Source organism: Protopterus annectens, chromosome 2.part0, assembly GCF_019279795.1.
Source record: "Protopterus annectens isolate FY-2018-M chromosome 2.part0, PAN1.0, whole genome shotgun sequence".
In the NCBI taxonomy this organism is placed as follows: Eukaryota; Metazoa; Chordata; order Ceratodontiformes; family Protopteridae; genus Protopterus; species Protopterus annectens.
In genome coordinates, this window is record NC_056728.1 from 138,252,115 (window position 1) to 138,268,668 (window position 16,554).

The 16,554-nt window shown below is 38.5% G+C and overlaps 1 protein-coding gene across 1 annotated transcript in view; it reads left to right on the forward strand.

The window, feature by feature from the left end:
• SPATS2L (spermatogenesis associated serine rich 2 like) overlaps positions 1–16,554 on the forward strand; it is a 430,773-nt gene that overhangs the window by 267,080 nt on the left and 147,139 nt on the right. Inside the window, exon 5 of the mRNA XM_044060630.1 lies at positions 3,785–4,034. Coding sequence (XP_043916565.1) covers positions 3,785–4,034 — 250 coding nt within the window. The remainder of the gene's footprint in view (positions 1–3,784; positions 4,035–16,554) is intronic.

The window sequence follows — 16,554 nt, forward strand, 5'->3', positions numbered from 1 at the left end:
CAACAAAGAGCAGTTCAGCTTTGTTTACTGCATTAGATCAGGATCAGAGAGTAGTGTTTGATGGACATGGGTAACATTAGTGTTAAGATGAACCAGTGATTTGTGCTAAGGTATCCTCTGAGCACATGTAGGTGCAGAATCAGTGTAAGATACAGCTTACAGTTCTTCCTAATAACATACATAAAATCCAACCATACAAAAATGAGTGCAGGACACTCATTTGTGTCCCCCATCCCCTGTGCTGCTAGATGCAATATGCAGAATGTGAGTAATATAAGGCAAGTCCCAACTGTGCAGCCTTAAAATACTAGTTACCAACATTGTGACATAGCAAGCTAAAGTTACCACAATTAATATTTATAGTTTGGCAGATAAAAATGCTAGTGCACAGTCCTATTTCTAAAAGAAATAATTATTGTGCACATTATGCCAGACAAGCCATAAAGGAGTGACTGATAGCACATTCTGTTACAGCTTTAGAAAACTCACACTGACTTTAGTGCACTTTTCAAGCAAGCATCATGTCCCATTGGGAGCTTACATGTGCTCTCTGTCCCACAGCAGATTGTGGCACACCCATTTACATATCTTTAATTTAGTTGCTTTTTCTGCTGCTCAGAATTTTGAACTTTATTTATTTCTTTCCCTGAGAAAAGATAGCAGGCATTCTGCCAGATTAACAACTAAGTTTAGAAGACACCACGTGAAGCGGCACCACAGTTCAGCAGTAAAGTATTTTATTTAGCACTTTCATCCCTTGTTATCAGAGACTTCATCAGAATGAGCAAGGTTAAAAATGCAAGACAATTTAAAACGTTCTAAAACACACACTCTTGTTCAAAGTAACCAATAGATTGAAACTGCCTGTAGACTGTAACTTCCTGTAGAGTGAAACTTTCTGTTCCCTCACCATGGAGAGTATACACAACAGGGTTAAGTACAACAAATTGCTAACGCAAGTCACTGTTCACTTCAAACCAAAGCAATACCAAATAATTAAACATTTTATAAAAACTCAAAGGATTCAAGTTTTAAAATACAATTAATTGATAGATTAGCAATTAAACCAGCTGGCTGAGGAGCATCAGTAGCAAGCTGGCAGCATAACTCCCAGAATTCCAGTCATAAATCACCAGGGTCATCCCTGGGATTCTTTTCCAATTTTTCTATCTTAAAAAAGGAAATTATGTCGAGGAAACTCCTTATTGTGCTTAGTTAACGCATTGTTGACATTCCCTCTTTTTATATTATACATATGCTCATAAATTCTGTCTTTTAAACGCCTAGATGTTTTACCAATATAAAAACACTGTCACTGCTGGCATTTAGCTAAGTAAACTAAACCCTTCATTTTACAATTACATCTGAACTTGGGTTCCACCAACATATTGTTAAATATGTGGGAAAAGAAATTTGTTCTTCATATTTTGTTGAACTGTGGTAATTTTATGTCAGATATCTAGATGACATATGTATTTTTTAGACTGGAGATGAGAGCAAAATTAAAGAATTTATTAACTACATTAACAATACTGTTTAGTGCCAATTTACCTTAAGCAAGTTGCTTTTTTCAATAATTTGTTGCTTCATTGCATAATTTATTTATATATATATATATATATATATATATATATATATATATATATATATATATATATAAGCACTACAGAATCCTGAAAGCCCAAAATCCTGAGACCAAAATCTTGAAAGTTCAAAATACTGAAAACACACAGGATACCAACACTTACTATATTCCAGCACAAGTACATACAGAAACATATTACCCTTCGATTATAGGCAGGGGGTCAAGCCCCCCACACCCCCTGCTACTCAAATATATCAACTCGGAGATTGCACTTCACTACACTAAGTGCAATCTCGAAGTTGATATATTTAAGTAGCAGGGGGTGTGGGGGCACAGGGGGGGCTTACCTGCGTATAGTTGAAAGGTAATATGTTTCTGTATGTACTTGTGCTGGAATATAGTGAGTGTTGGTATCCTGTGTGTTTTCAGGATTTTGAACTTTCGTGATTTTGGTCTTTAGGATTTTGGGCATTCAGGATTCTGTAGCGCTTTTATATATATATATATATATATATATATATATATATATATATATATATATATTTATTTATGTGTGTTTGTGTGTATGTATGATATGGCCCTGTTAAAACTAAGTTATTGGGAGCACAGGTGGAACAACTGCCTCATGCCAGCAAACAGGCTTCATACTGACAACTGCCAAATAAGTGCAACAAAATATCACATTTTGTGTTAGCAAATTCTTGTACTTTCCATCAGTTTTTCTCTCTTGACCATGCTTTACTGTTTTTTTTTGAGATAAAATGTCATTATAAGAAGTCCTTTTTGTGTGCATCCACAACTCCATGTTTCCTATGACCCACAAAGTATGTAAACCTTTTTTACTCCTAACAGCACTTTCTACAATTCATCATGTTCACAGATACTGTCTCTGCTAAAGTGAGAAAATAAACAGGGCAATCTGTTGTTTAATTTCACAAGGTATTATGAGATTTCACCACTTTGCCTTTTCTGTTCTATTATGTTTTTCCCATGGCTGTTTGGGGGAGTCCTGGAATATTACTTGAGACATTAAACCCTGGAAGCATATGTTAATCTGAGAATTTCAATTTTAGTTAACCAGTTGCATAACCTTTAAAATTCTATGAAAATACTTCATTTTGAACAAAGACTTTTTTTGCAGACATAGATGACCAACTTTGCTTCCTTTTAACCATGACCAAGTAACATAACCATGCAAATGCATTATACAAGAAAGAAAATAAAAATGATATAATATAAAGATAAAGAACATAATTTTTAGTAAGCCCAGTTGTATCAGAAGTGTAACAACTATACATAAGCAATATGGTTAGTTTGTAGCATGCAGTACTCAAAAAAAAAAAAAAAAGGCTAAACGCAGTCAAGACTGTAAAACAAAAATTCACCCCGGGGAATCACGTCAGACAGGGGTCCAGGGAAGTAAATATTGTGGGAAGAAATAGCCAGGGAATTGTTATGGCTAGGCTTGTATAGGCCCTAGGGCTGATAGCCTAGTACCAACCTATGAACCTATGAACCTAAAAGGGATAGTACGCAATTTAGTAAGAAGAAACAGAATAATTATACTAAATCTTAGGAAACATTTTTATATTAAGAGCAAACATTAAGAGTATACAAGTTGTGTAAGTAAAATTAAGCAGACTAACATGCCTAAGTATTATACATCCTTCTGTAGTAGCCAGTATATCAAGAAACAAGACTAAGTCAGGCAAATATATTTCCCTGATCTTCATATGGGGCAGTTTCTGTCAATGCCCTTTTTTACAGAATGTTTTCATCCTGCCACTAGGTAACTTCATTCCCTCATTATCCCAACAAGAATGGGAAAGACAGTCCGGAAAGCCAGATTAGGAAAATGTAATTTTTGTTTTTTTACGCTGTCTCTCCTACCAAGCTTCATATTTCAGAGTAGCAAAAAGCAAAGCAGGATTTAGTTGTGTCCATGAGTCAAGTATTGTGTGGTATTCATCATTGTTTTCCATTCATGTTTACGTGCTTTGTTTTTCATGTTGAGCATTTATAATTTTATGGTGTCTTTGTATAATTTTAAATTATCAGTTATTCTGTGCTCAGTTGCTTTCAGAATATCAGACAAAATGAATGCACAATTGTAGAAAGTGTTAAGCACTTTAATTTTGAAAACATTCCAAAACCTGTTTCAGACTAGCTTCCATCTTCTGGCCTTTTTTCTGTCCTTAGAACCACAAAAAGAAGAGAAGCAAATCAAAACAGCAACAACAGCAGAAAAATCTTGAACAAAATATACCTCCAGAATCTGAGACGACCAAGAAGTGTGATGACCATATCATGGACAACTACAAGATAAATGTTTCATATCTGCATGACTTGTCCATGGACGGCGGAAACATGATGAAACACACTGTATCAAAGGAAGAAAGACATTCCATTTCTGAGGAAATGCCACTGCAGTCACACCTGCAAAAAGCAGGTTAGTGACAAAACCTTGCCCGAATGTACACTTTTGCAGTTGTTGAGAATTTAGACATGGTCTATAACACTTAGTTTTAAATGCCTTCCTAACTTGGAAATCAGTTAAATGCTTTCTTCTAATTCAGTACTGTTTTTGAATTATATCTGTTCATGTTCACTATGTACTAAAATTTCTAAACACACGTTCACTGCTTTCGTTCACATTATCAGTAGATGGTGTCACCGCACTTACTTGCTACTGCATGGTTAACCTTGGATAGAGAACAAATAGCAGTTAAGTCAGGAGGGACTGATAAAGAACTAGAAGCATGAATACACAGCTTTGAGTCTGCCTTACAACCTTCCTCATTGTGAAATTTTGTGGAAATCTTTACCCATAACAGCCTGGAAATCATTGGAGTGGCAAAGTCAAACAAGGCTCCATGCTTTCATTGAGTTCAAGTGAAGATTTTGCAAATGTATATATTATTCCTTTTAAACCTCATACTGTTTCCTCAAGCTCTTCAAAACCTTATATTAAATTACACATTTTAATCTTCCGCCTTTAGATATATATTTTCATGTCTACTTTGATCCTAATGACATTTTCCATTGGGCTGTTTGCAGTTCATGTATTATTTTATTTTTACTTAGTTTAATTTAAATTTTCTGTTTTACTTTTTATTGGTTTATTTTTTTGAGATTTCATGTATGTGTGTGTAATTGTTTTTATATTGTTTGAGTGTGTATTTCTGGTGACCAGAGTGGTGATAAAGGGTTTATAATGTGCACAGACTGGTAAATAATAGCTATACACTGTCAGACAGACATTTCACTGTCAGACAGACATTTTTATCATACCTATGCATGTGTCCTTTATTAACAAAAACATTTATTATATGTATACATATAAATCTAATGAGGTTGGGATGATACATAATATATATATTACATAAAGCACACACATACACACACATGCACGCATGCATGCACTCATGCACGCACGCATGGACGCACACACACGCACACACACACACGCTCACACACACACACACACACACACACACACACACACACACACACACACACACGCACACACACACACGCACACAATCATGCTTGCATAATCTTCCCTCTGAATATACTATCTGTACCTGTAAACACTGAAGATGAATCTCTTTGCCCAATAATTTAAAATTGTCAGACTTCAACCATATCACCTTGCTTCATGCCACAAACCAACAAACTATACTAACACACTATTAAGGGCTGAACCTGAGAAAACAAAAGTCCATAAAAAGTAGACATAACTTCTCTTATTCTCTGGAATCTCTCATTCTAAGCAGGGACATGCACCTGGCTCTTCACTACAGAAGGTAAAATCTAATGGTATAAAGTAATAAACATTAACAAAGTATTTGCACAAACTGTCTTCTTAGTTAGTTATTAATTGAAGCTTCAAAGCAGGTCAGCTGCTCAACTCAAGGAATAACTTAGTCTTAATGATGGGATAATACCACCTGCCCCATCAACTACTGTTCCTGGGAGTTCTGCACAGCCCTCTGTCTTTCTGTTTTCCTGCTTTTTCAATGCAATGCAGAAACAATGTGGTGTCATTTTAAACCAATATGTTGATAATTCAACAATGCTTCATTTAGGATTTTCTATGTCTGTGTGGTCACTGCTTTAGCTTAGCTTTAATACTGTTGTTGTTGTATCCTTCTGCTTTTCCCGAATAGGGGTCGCCACAGTGGAACTCCGGTCCGCTAATGATTGGCAGTAGATTTTTACGTGCTGAGTTGCCGGCCCTGATGCACAACCTTCAATGAAGGTATGCCCATTCACACATGTCTCCACACAGCAGACGCTCTAGCTGAGAATTAAACAGGACAACGTCTTACTGTGAGGCAACAACGCTACCGCAACACCACCACCGCAGTCCTTAGCTTTAATACTGTATGTTTAATACATTTTTTTGGACTTGCGTTCTGTCATTTCTTATATCTATTGCTGTTTAAACCTGTCAAACTCAGGTCTTATTGTAAATATTTTCAAAACAAAACAAATACTAAATAGATATATTTCAACCTTGTCTCCATTTCCTCTGCAATTACTTATTATCTCCTGTGACCACTTAACTATTCGAACTATGGAATCTAAAAAGCATCTTTTGGCCATCTTTATGTAGCACTGAACTTTGATTTTACCTCCGTATCAAGTTTATCATTAGAACAAAAATTCTGAGGCCCATCCTTTTATAGAGTCAAAAATTCAAAGTCAACGTAAACTTTATTGTCATTCAGAAATCACACAAGTGCAAAAACTGAACGAAATTCCGTGTCTCCAGACTCAATGTGCAGACAACATATAGACTATTTTCACATACATTTACACATGTAACACCTCACTATTACATCACAAACATGCAGGTAGACAGACTAATATTGCTCATAATTAGAACAACTTTTAACACTTTTCAAACCCACTTACATTCATGAGACTTTAGTATTGCACAGGTACTTGGTTAAGACATTGCACTGATCCTTGCACAGAAAGAGACATTTGAGTATTACACTGTGAACATTAAAGTATTGCACTGTGGTTAATTTATGAATTTGCTTGTATTGCACTGAAAGAAGAGATATTTTACTGCATTGCTACTGCCCTAGATGGCCTATAAGTTACAATCATGGTGAATATTGCACTATGTATTAGGTGAGACTGGTAACCAGGTTCTTGCACAATTTGAGACAGTTTCTACTGACCCAGTTGGGCATCATGGGGTGTAGTGGTTATTAGATTCAGCAGCCTGATGACATTAGGGAGGAAGCTGTTCCTGAATCTCATAGTTTTGCAATGTATGCTTTGGAAGTGCTTTCTGGATGATAGATGTAGGAACAGTCTGTAAGCAGGATAAGTGCAGTCTTTAATTATTCTTCTGGCCCTGCTAAGACACCTGGATAAGTACAAGTCATGGATAGGTGGTAAGGTGGTCTTAATGATCCTCTCAGCTGTCTTCACCACTCTCTGGAGGGATTTACACTCAGAGGTAGAGCAGCTTCCATACAATACTACGAGGTTGTTCATCAGGATGCTTTCTATTGTACCTCTGTAGAAGGTAGTGAGAACTGTTGATGGGAGATTTGCTCTCCTCAAAAAGTGCAATCTCTGGTGCGCTTTCTTGACTATGGCAATTGTATTTGTGTTCCAAGACAAGTCCTCATCGATGTGCACTCCCAGAAACTTTGTGCTTCTCACTCTTTCAATTGTTTCCCCATTGATGGTGAGGGGAGAATGTTCCTTGTGATTTTTCCTGTAGTCCACATATATCTCTTTTGTCTTGTTCATATTTAGTGCTAAGTTGTTATTTCCACACCAAGTAATCAGTTGTTCCATGTTATCTCTATAAGCTGTTTCATCATCATTACTGATGAGGCCAGCACCGTTGTGTCATCAGCAAACTTGATGATGTGATTTGTATTGTACCTGGCTGTACAATCATGTATTAACAGGGTGAACAGCAAAGGGCTGCTATCTGAGGAGTTATTTCCTATGCACACTTTCTGAGGTCTGTCTGTGAGAAAGTCAAGAATCCAGATACAAAGTGTTGTGTTGACACCTAGTTGGAGTAGCTTCATTACCAGATGAAGAGGGATGACTGTGTTAAAAGCAGAGCTGAAGTCAATGAATAGTACCCAAGCGTAGGTGTTTTTATTCTCAAGTTGTTCCAGCAATAGATGGAGAGCTAGAGAGATGGCATCTGCCATAGAGCAGTTTGCTCGGTTAGCAAACTGCAGAGGATCAAGATCAGCAGGCAGCCCAGATGTTATGGTGTCCTTGACCAGCCTTTTAAAACACTTCATCACTGTGGATACATAGATACTTACCTGTGGATACATACAGGGTGAATGATTTAGGGCTAACTGTTCTGGAACAGCTACTGTGTGTATTATCTTTCTATTACAAATTATGTTATGAGTTCTAAGTACTATGTACTAAGTAAATTCTCACAGCCACCAAACATAAATGTGAGTTTGACCAATAACAGGATATCACGCCTTGCTCCTAGCATATCCTCTCACTTTCACCATTGGGCTGTCAAAACAAGCTCACTAGCTTGAGTTGTTCTTACTATATGAAGCACACACAACTAATAGAGGCTCACAGACTATTATATGGCAATTTATGTTTGCCCATCATTTTCTAAAGCATACTTCGGGTATATCGCTTTACACTACCTCACTCCATAATACAAGCAAAAACATTCTTCCATAAGCAAGGAGACTCAAACAACTGTATCTAAACAGCAGAAGAATGTAATAATCATCAGTGTAAGTGGCTCAGCAGGTAATACACTCAGCTTTAATGCTGGAAGATCATCAGATTGCGGGTTCTATTCCCACTCTGACACTTCAGTGCAGCAAAAGGGCGGCTACTGCACTTCTGAGTGAGCCAATATTTGGATGTGATGTTAAACTGAAGTCCAATTTACCTGAGCTGGTGATAGCTCTTGTAGATACAAAAGATCCCAAAACATTTATCAGAAAGAGTAAGAGATTTTGTCAGCATCCTGGGAAAATTTCCCATGGTCACAGTGAACAAAGTATAACAAATAAATAAACAGCCTCTTAAAATTCCAGAAATTTCTCCAAACCTGGCTTCATAAACTGTCAAACAGTCTCATATAGGCAGTACAAAGTATAAACAATGTGTCTTCGAGAACATATTTGACATGTGTTTTGTTTACGTTTTAACATGACTTTGTACCAGAAGGCATGGTAGATTCCAACAAATGAGATCTCATATGGCCTCTTCTATTGGTAGGAATGATCTTTCAAGCTCAAAGAAAATCAAACATGCCTTTTCTAATATCATACAAGTTTTTCAATGATAGGTGACTGCAGATTCTAGAAATTGCATGATACACAGCAGGAATATATGGTTTGTAGCAGGGGGCGTCACTTCATTACATGTTACAGTATGTCTAGATTTTAGTTTGATTTTGTGATGGCTACATTAACATGGATGACAAATCTATATTCAGGAGAAGCATAGAAAGCAGGATGTTGGCACTTGGAAATATCCATGTTCTGATCTAATCCAGAAGTACAGCAGCAATTCAACATGATACTGTTAATGAGTGAGAACACTAATAGGACAAATACACAACCTCTGTGGAACATCAAAAACTATTGGGGGAGGGGTGGTTAGGGTTGGGGAATACTGCTGCCTTCTAGCAGGCTGCATCCTTTCCAAATAACATGTGAAGTATGCCATCATGGTTATAGAAAGGCCAGTTTCTGAGAAGAAAACCCAGATGGAGGAGGTGGTTAATTGTATGAAAGTCCTTTCATATCCCACGGAACAGGATATTAACTGTATTATCCAGATTCAGTTTAGTATGTAGGATTTCAGTTATCACCACCAGTGGTGTATTATTTGTATCATGACCAGATCGAATATCATGTTGGGAGGTTAAGACGATATCATTAGCACTGACATGATGGCAAATCTTCACTAAAGTTATCTGTCGTAATGATATCCATTGTAATAATGTCAGCTGCAGACCTATAAAATGGTATTGTACTCAAAAAATTAAAAAAACAAATAAGTTTTGTATTCGTACAATACTCTTCATCATTTTTAGAACATATTCAAATATTTTACATTATGAGAGCATCATTCAATATTTTAAAATTTAAATGTATTAACACAAAATGACAACAAATGGATGTTTTTTTAATAGCTGACCTCAGTGGTAAGACAATAAAAATACCTGAATGCTGTATGTAGCAAAGACACAAGTCACAGAGAACAAAGCAAATTACGGCAGCTCCAAAACAAAATACATGTAGGGGGTACACAGTGTCAAGAAAAGAATGAAATATGAACTAAGGACAATAACCAACGAGCACTAACATCTGCCTACAGATCGCTGGCCTGCGGTATTACTAATCTTTTATCCCAGCCATAGCAAAGCACTGACAGGAAAGCAAAGCCTACATTCCTTAATGAATCTTTTTGTTTTAGTTCATAGGTGTGGACTAGACTAATGGCCCTGGGGCCTTTACAAGCCTAGCCCATAGAAGTACCCTGGCATTTTGCCGCCCATCGTTAGTTCCCAGTGCCTCTATCAAGTAGAGCCACTGGAGTGATCTCCGGAGTGAACTTTCTATTTCCCATCCACTCATCAAGATTTCTCTTGAAGAGGGCTAGTGAGGTGGTCTGCTTGACATGTATGGGAAGTGTATTCCAGAGCATGGGCAGTCTCTGTGTTATAAACCTGTCTGTCCTGCATGTTCTTTTGATTGTGGTAATGAGGTTGAGGTCTCTGGAGCATGTAGTGTGGAGGGATTGGGATTTCCTTAGATGTAGCATTTCTAACAGAGCTGGGTCAGACATGGCTTTGTAAGTCAAGCAGAGGTAGCCTCTTAGTAGACGATATGAGACAGAGAATAGCTGGAGTTTTTTTGGGTCTGTCCATGTAGGGCATGTGTTTAAGGCCTAGGATCCTCTTTGTGAGGTACTTTTGTGGCCTCCCCAGCTGTTGCAGGTGTCTAGTGAGGTACATGCCAAATGGGGCATTATACTCTATGATTGGTCTAATGAGGGAAGAGTAGAGAGAAATGATGACCTCTTTCTTCCTGGATGCAAAACCCTTGGTAATGAGATGTACCACATAGAAGGACTTTCTGACTACAGTGACAATGTGGTGGTCGAAGGGGAGGTTGCTGTCAACCTGTGTCCCCAGATCTCTTATAATACCTTCAGTGTTCAGTGGGCTCCCATCATGTGGTAATTAGTGGGAACTGAGTTTTTCCCAAAGCGGATGATGACACATTCTTTGGCATTAAGCTTAAGGCCATGGTTTCGACACCAGTTATTGGTCTCAGTGAGGCCTTTCTGTAGGATGTCTGCATCACTTGGGGAGTTAATAATGGTTCTCAGCCAATTGCAAATCTGGTCAGCCAGAATCCCTCTGTGTTAGCCTGGACTTCTGAGAAGTAGATGCCAAACAGGAGATGACCCAAGACTAATCCCTGTGGGACTCCACTCGTGACTGGTCGGCAGTCTGACTTGGAGTTCGCTACTTTCACACTGTGGGTTCTATCTGTGAGCCAGTTTGAAACTCACCTAACAATATAGGGATTGATGCTTAGTTTGCTGAGTTTATCAGTAATTCCTGAGTGAGGAATGGTATCAAAGGCCTTGGCCAGATCGAGGTAGGCTGTATGAACTGCCTTATCTTCATCCACTGCTCTGCTGACTGATTCAAAGAAGTCAACCAGGTTGAGCAGGCATGATTTACCTTCCACAGAATCAAATTGCGTGGGATCTAGAGTTTGGAGATTCCCTATATCCTTGTTAATTAGGTCAATGATGATGTGCTCCATAGCCTTACACATCAGACTTGTCAGACTAATGTAGCGATAATTTCCAGGGTCTGTAGTCGCTCCTCGTTTATGGAGCGGGATGACTGTAGCAGAGTGCCATTTGGTAGGGACAAAGCCTAAGGTGAGGCTGTGAATGAACAGAGCACACAGATGTGGTACCAGTTCACTTTTTAATTCATGTAGAACACAGCCAGGGATATTGTTGGGTCCCATGGAAGCAGTATTCTTGCCTTAGACAATGCAGCTTTAACCTGTGCTGCAGTAATGCTGGGTGTCTGGCATTCTTCTGGTATTGAGATTGGTCCTTTGGGGGGGAAGAGATGGGCAAAGTTGGCACTGAATCTGTTGGCCAGTATGTTGGCAATATCTGTTGGCTCAGTATAGGAGGTACCATTGTGCAGTAACTCAGAGCAAATCTGGGTATTGCCATGGAGATTTGTGATATAACTATAGAAGGTTTTGTGGTTGTTTTTAGTGTCTGCTGCAATTCTGCTTATATAGCTGGCTTTGGAGGTTTTGATGAGGGATCACAACTTTTTAATTAATGTTTAAAAAATTGTGGCATTATTTTATTTTATTTTCCAACTTGTTAACCAGGTAAGTGATCTGACCTACAGACCATTTTCAATCACTACTGGGGTCAAAAGGTACAGAAAAAATTTCAAGTATTTTTATAAACATTTGTAGAGTGTATAACAGAATATTATGTGCATGCATCTTTTAAATGTTTATTCATGCAGAGGTAGAGAGAGAACAATATTTCTAGCAATACACGGCCGTGTATTTACATCCAAAAACACAGCCTCTATGGGACCAGATAACATCCCAGAATGCTTACTAAACAATCTAAAACAAGACCTAGCAGAATCACTCAGCACTGTCTTCTACCATATCCTGAGCATTGGCTTTGTTCCAGCAGAGAGGAAAACAGCAATAGTAGCCCCCTTACACAAATGGGGTCCATCGACTGAACTATCTACCCATAAGCTTAACCAGCCTTATCTACAAGACCATGGAAAGAATCATCATGGACCTTATCAACAAAGACATAGAGGACCTTCAAACTCTTGACCCAATCCAGTTTGGCTTCATCAAGGGTAAATCATGCTTATTAAACCTGGTGGACTTCTTTGAGAATGTCACCAAAGCCTTGGATGAGGGCAAAACAGTACAGACCACTTATCTAGATTTAGCCAAGGCTTTTGACACAATCCCCCATTCAGGTATCATAGAGAAACTCTCCCAGCTGGAGATTAACACATACATTACTAGATGGGTAGACAACTGTCTCACCGACAGAATACACTGTCAAAGTTGGCGAGTCCACCTCCACCAGTAGACCAGTTACCAGTGGAATACTGCAAGGACCTGTGCTGGTCCCTCTACTGTTTGTAATCTATTTCTCTGAAGTCCAGGTGAAGGTAGATGGACTGTATCTTGCCAAGTTTGCAGATGACTGTAAAGTGGGAGCAATCACAGAGTCCCCCAGTGGTGTTAATATATTACAGAAAGGGCTGATGCAGACAAATGATTGGTGCCAAACCCATGGACTAAAACAACACAAAAAAAAGCCTCATTATCCCCTTTGGCAAAGAAGTAGCCCCTGCTAATTATGATATAGATAGCACCCCTCTAAGCTCAAACTCAGTGGTGTGAGACTTGGGAACACAGTTTGTTAGCAATCTAAACATCGATCACTGTGTGTCCATAGTGGTAAACAAAGCATTCTACATTGTGCATCTTATATATAAGGGCATCACGTCTAAGACCAGGGAGTTTATAGCTCCACTGTACTCAACACTTATCAGACCACTAATTGAGTACAATGCTCCCTTCTGTATGTAGCTTACCAGACACTTGCAGGAACTGGAGACTCTACAGAGGTTTCTTACCAAGAGAATCCAGGGCCTCCAAAACATGACATACATAGAAAGATTGAAAGCCCTGTCACTGTACTCTGTATCATACAGGTTACTGAAAGATGACCTGTGCCTGGCCTACAGAGTAGTCTCGGACCCTGCCCTAATGGAATTGCTGCACTTCTGCAAATCAAATGAGTCAAGAATAACGCACTCCGGGGATCTCAACATAGCCTGTGACATTAGCAGAACATGCTGGAGAGACAGATACATCTTCCATCGATTACCACTCCTTTTGGATAAGCTCTCACTCCATATGAAGCAGACCTCCTTAATGACCCTATTCATGGGCAACCTTGACAACTGGATGGGTGAACGTAAATTCATCCCAGGGGTGGGACCTATGTCCACCATGGACAGGTGCAGTTGGTGGTGATCACAGAATCGCTCTGCTAATAATGACTGTCTAAATTTGGTCATACTCAGGTTTTTACACAGCTGAGCTTGTAAAGTTCCTAGGGCCATTAGGCTAGTAACCTCCTGTGAACCTATGAATGTATGAACACACGATTAGAAATTACATTGTATACAAGTATGTAGGATTATGCTAGAAATGCTTGAAAAGCTTTAAATTATGTAGTGACAAGTAGCCAGTGTCATGAAAACAAGTGCAGTTAGTTTTGTTTTGTAGAAATTGCCTAAGATGTTTTTTTTTAATATTGGTAATGTTTCACAATTTTTGTCTCCGTAGGTAGAAACTTCCACATAGCAGGCTGAACTATAGAGAAAGCTTTGAATTTAGGGCAATATAATCTACTTGGCTATTTCTAAGGGAGTAGTTTGGTTCCCAGACTTGTAGCACATTTGGGAGTGGTGGTGGGCAAAAGCTTTATGTTAAGATTTTAAAGATCAGATTAGTTAGCCGAAAAAGTGTCTCCATTGGTTATGGGTACCAATGTGCCTTTTCATACAGGATGCAATGGCGGCAATTTTGATCAACAGGTCAAGCAAAACTAAATATTTTATTTTCAGCTATATGGATTTTGTGAGTATTTTTAGATGACAATGTGGGGTGATTAGAGGGGGAGTATATTCTGTTTTGGGAATTAGTACATTTTTAGCTGTTGGCATACACATGACAAGTAGTAATTCAAGGAAGTTGTATGTTTACATGTTCTCCACCTCCACCCACACACAGAGGTACACACAAACACACACACACACACACACACACACACACACACACACACACACACACACACACACACACACACACACACACACACACACACACACAGATACTATAGAAGGCATTGCTACATACAACATTCGAATACTTTTTATTATCTTACAAGACAACTGAGATTAGCTACTAACCCTTGTTCTCAGTACATAGTTGTATCCATCCTATTGTATATATAAATGTGATTAACTTTTGTCCTTCACTATTTTCCTTAGTTTACATTTCTTACAGTAAGTGGTATTTATTTTCTAGGGTCTCACTAACATCTCCATAAAAAGTGCTTCCTAATGTCAACTCTTCCTTCCTCTGTCTGTCACCCATTCACCATCTTTCCCCTCATACTTTTTTGGGAACCCTAATTGTATCTGATGCTAGGGAAATGATGAGTCTACATTATGTCTTCTAACTACCTTCCCTCTTTCAAAGTGCACAGAACAAATGCAAACGTGCTTTCTTCATTCCACACCCCTCCCATTGCACTTACCACCCGGGTAGCACCCATGCACTCTCTCTCTCACTCTCTACAACCTTATACACTATCTCAAAGCTTATAGACCTTATTGGTGCTTTGTATGGCAGAGTAATGAATTCTAGTTCCTATGAGCTCATCCCCTTACTGCAGGGATTAGCATTCTGTTGGCCTTTGCAATGGTCTGTTCACATTGTATTGCATGAATGAATTTGCAGTGATGATCACTTCACATTTTTTTCATTTCTCCTCATATTCCTTCAGGTACTCTTTTCATAATTTGTATTTGCTCTTCAGTGTCATGCTGTCCTCCCCAAAATGAATGGCTTTGTATTCCCCGAATCTTAAATCATATCTGTTAACTTTTCCAGGTTTCATTATGATTTCCATCTATGTCTGACCACTGTACTAGTTTTGATGTCATTACCACACATCCTGATTCTATTTTCTGGTCTCCTTGCTATATCAGGCACCAAAAAAAAAAATTAAAAAAAACAGACTTGTCTTTGTCATGTATGGGAACTTGAGTTGTCACACATTACTGCAGTTAATTATACTTGAGATATCTGAGCCAGTCTCCATACACTGACAGTATTTGCTATGGGATCAATTGGGCATATGCAGTAAGGTATTAGGGTATTACGCAGGTGGACTGGGCTTCTTTACAGGCAGGTGATAACAATATTCAGGCCAGGTTTGGACAAAACAGAGCTCAGTTATTTAAGGAGGAATCAAAAACAGAGCACTCCTACAAAAAGCCATCACCAACAAAATTAAAGTCATAAAATCTTCTCCTACAAAAATCCATCACCAACTAAATTAAAGTCATATAATTTTCTCCTTCAAAAGAGGTTCAGGATTCATCCTTAAAATAGACTGTTTCAAAAGCTAGACTGCAACAGTTGCATAATTCAGCCTGTGTATAATTCATTAACTCCACTTACTAGTTCTTCATTTCTGATTTACAGGTAGCCAGTACCTGGCCTCATGCTTGAGCTGTCAAATACTAAAGAGTAAAAATTACTGGAGTGCACCTGCAAAATCATATTTGGTAATCAGAGTTTCATTTGTAAAAGTCCTGTGCATGAGTTAAGATGACTGGAGAACATTCCAGGTATTTTTTTTGGGGGGGGAGTGTAAAGGTAGCCCTCACTGCCTGCCATCTGATTAGTGATTTAGAGCTGTAACAATCTCCAGTGGTGTCTTGGGAGATGCTGCCAATATGCATCTCCCCTCATCCAACTTAAAGGCAAATAAAAAGTCCTCCACAGATGGCAAAAAAAAATCTTCTAGAGTTGAGGGCAAAAAAAAAAATTGCATCTCATTGGGTGCGGTACCAAACACTGACTGTCAAAAAAAGGATAATGAGCCTTAGTGGAGAACTATTATGTCGCAGATATAAAATGAACAGTACCTTTGTGGTAAACTGTAGGAAGCAGGTTTGCTAAATTATAACAAATGGCTCCTTGCTGTTGTAAGACTGCCTATGGGTGGTTGTGGCATAATGGTTAAGGTTTTTACCTTATAGACACAAGGTACAGGTTTTGATTCTGACCTTGGGTTATTGGATATGT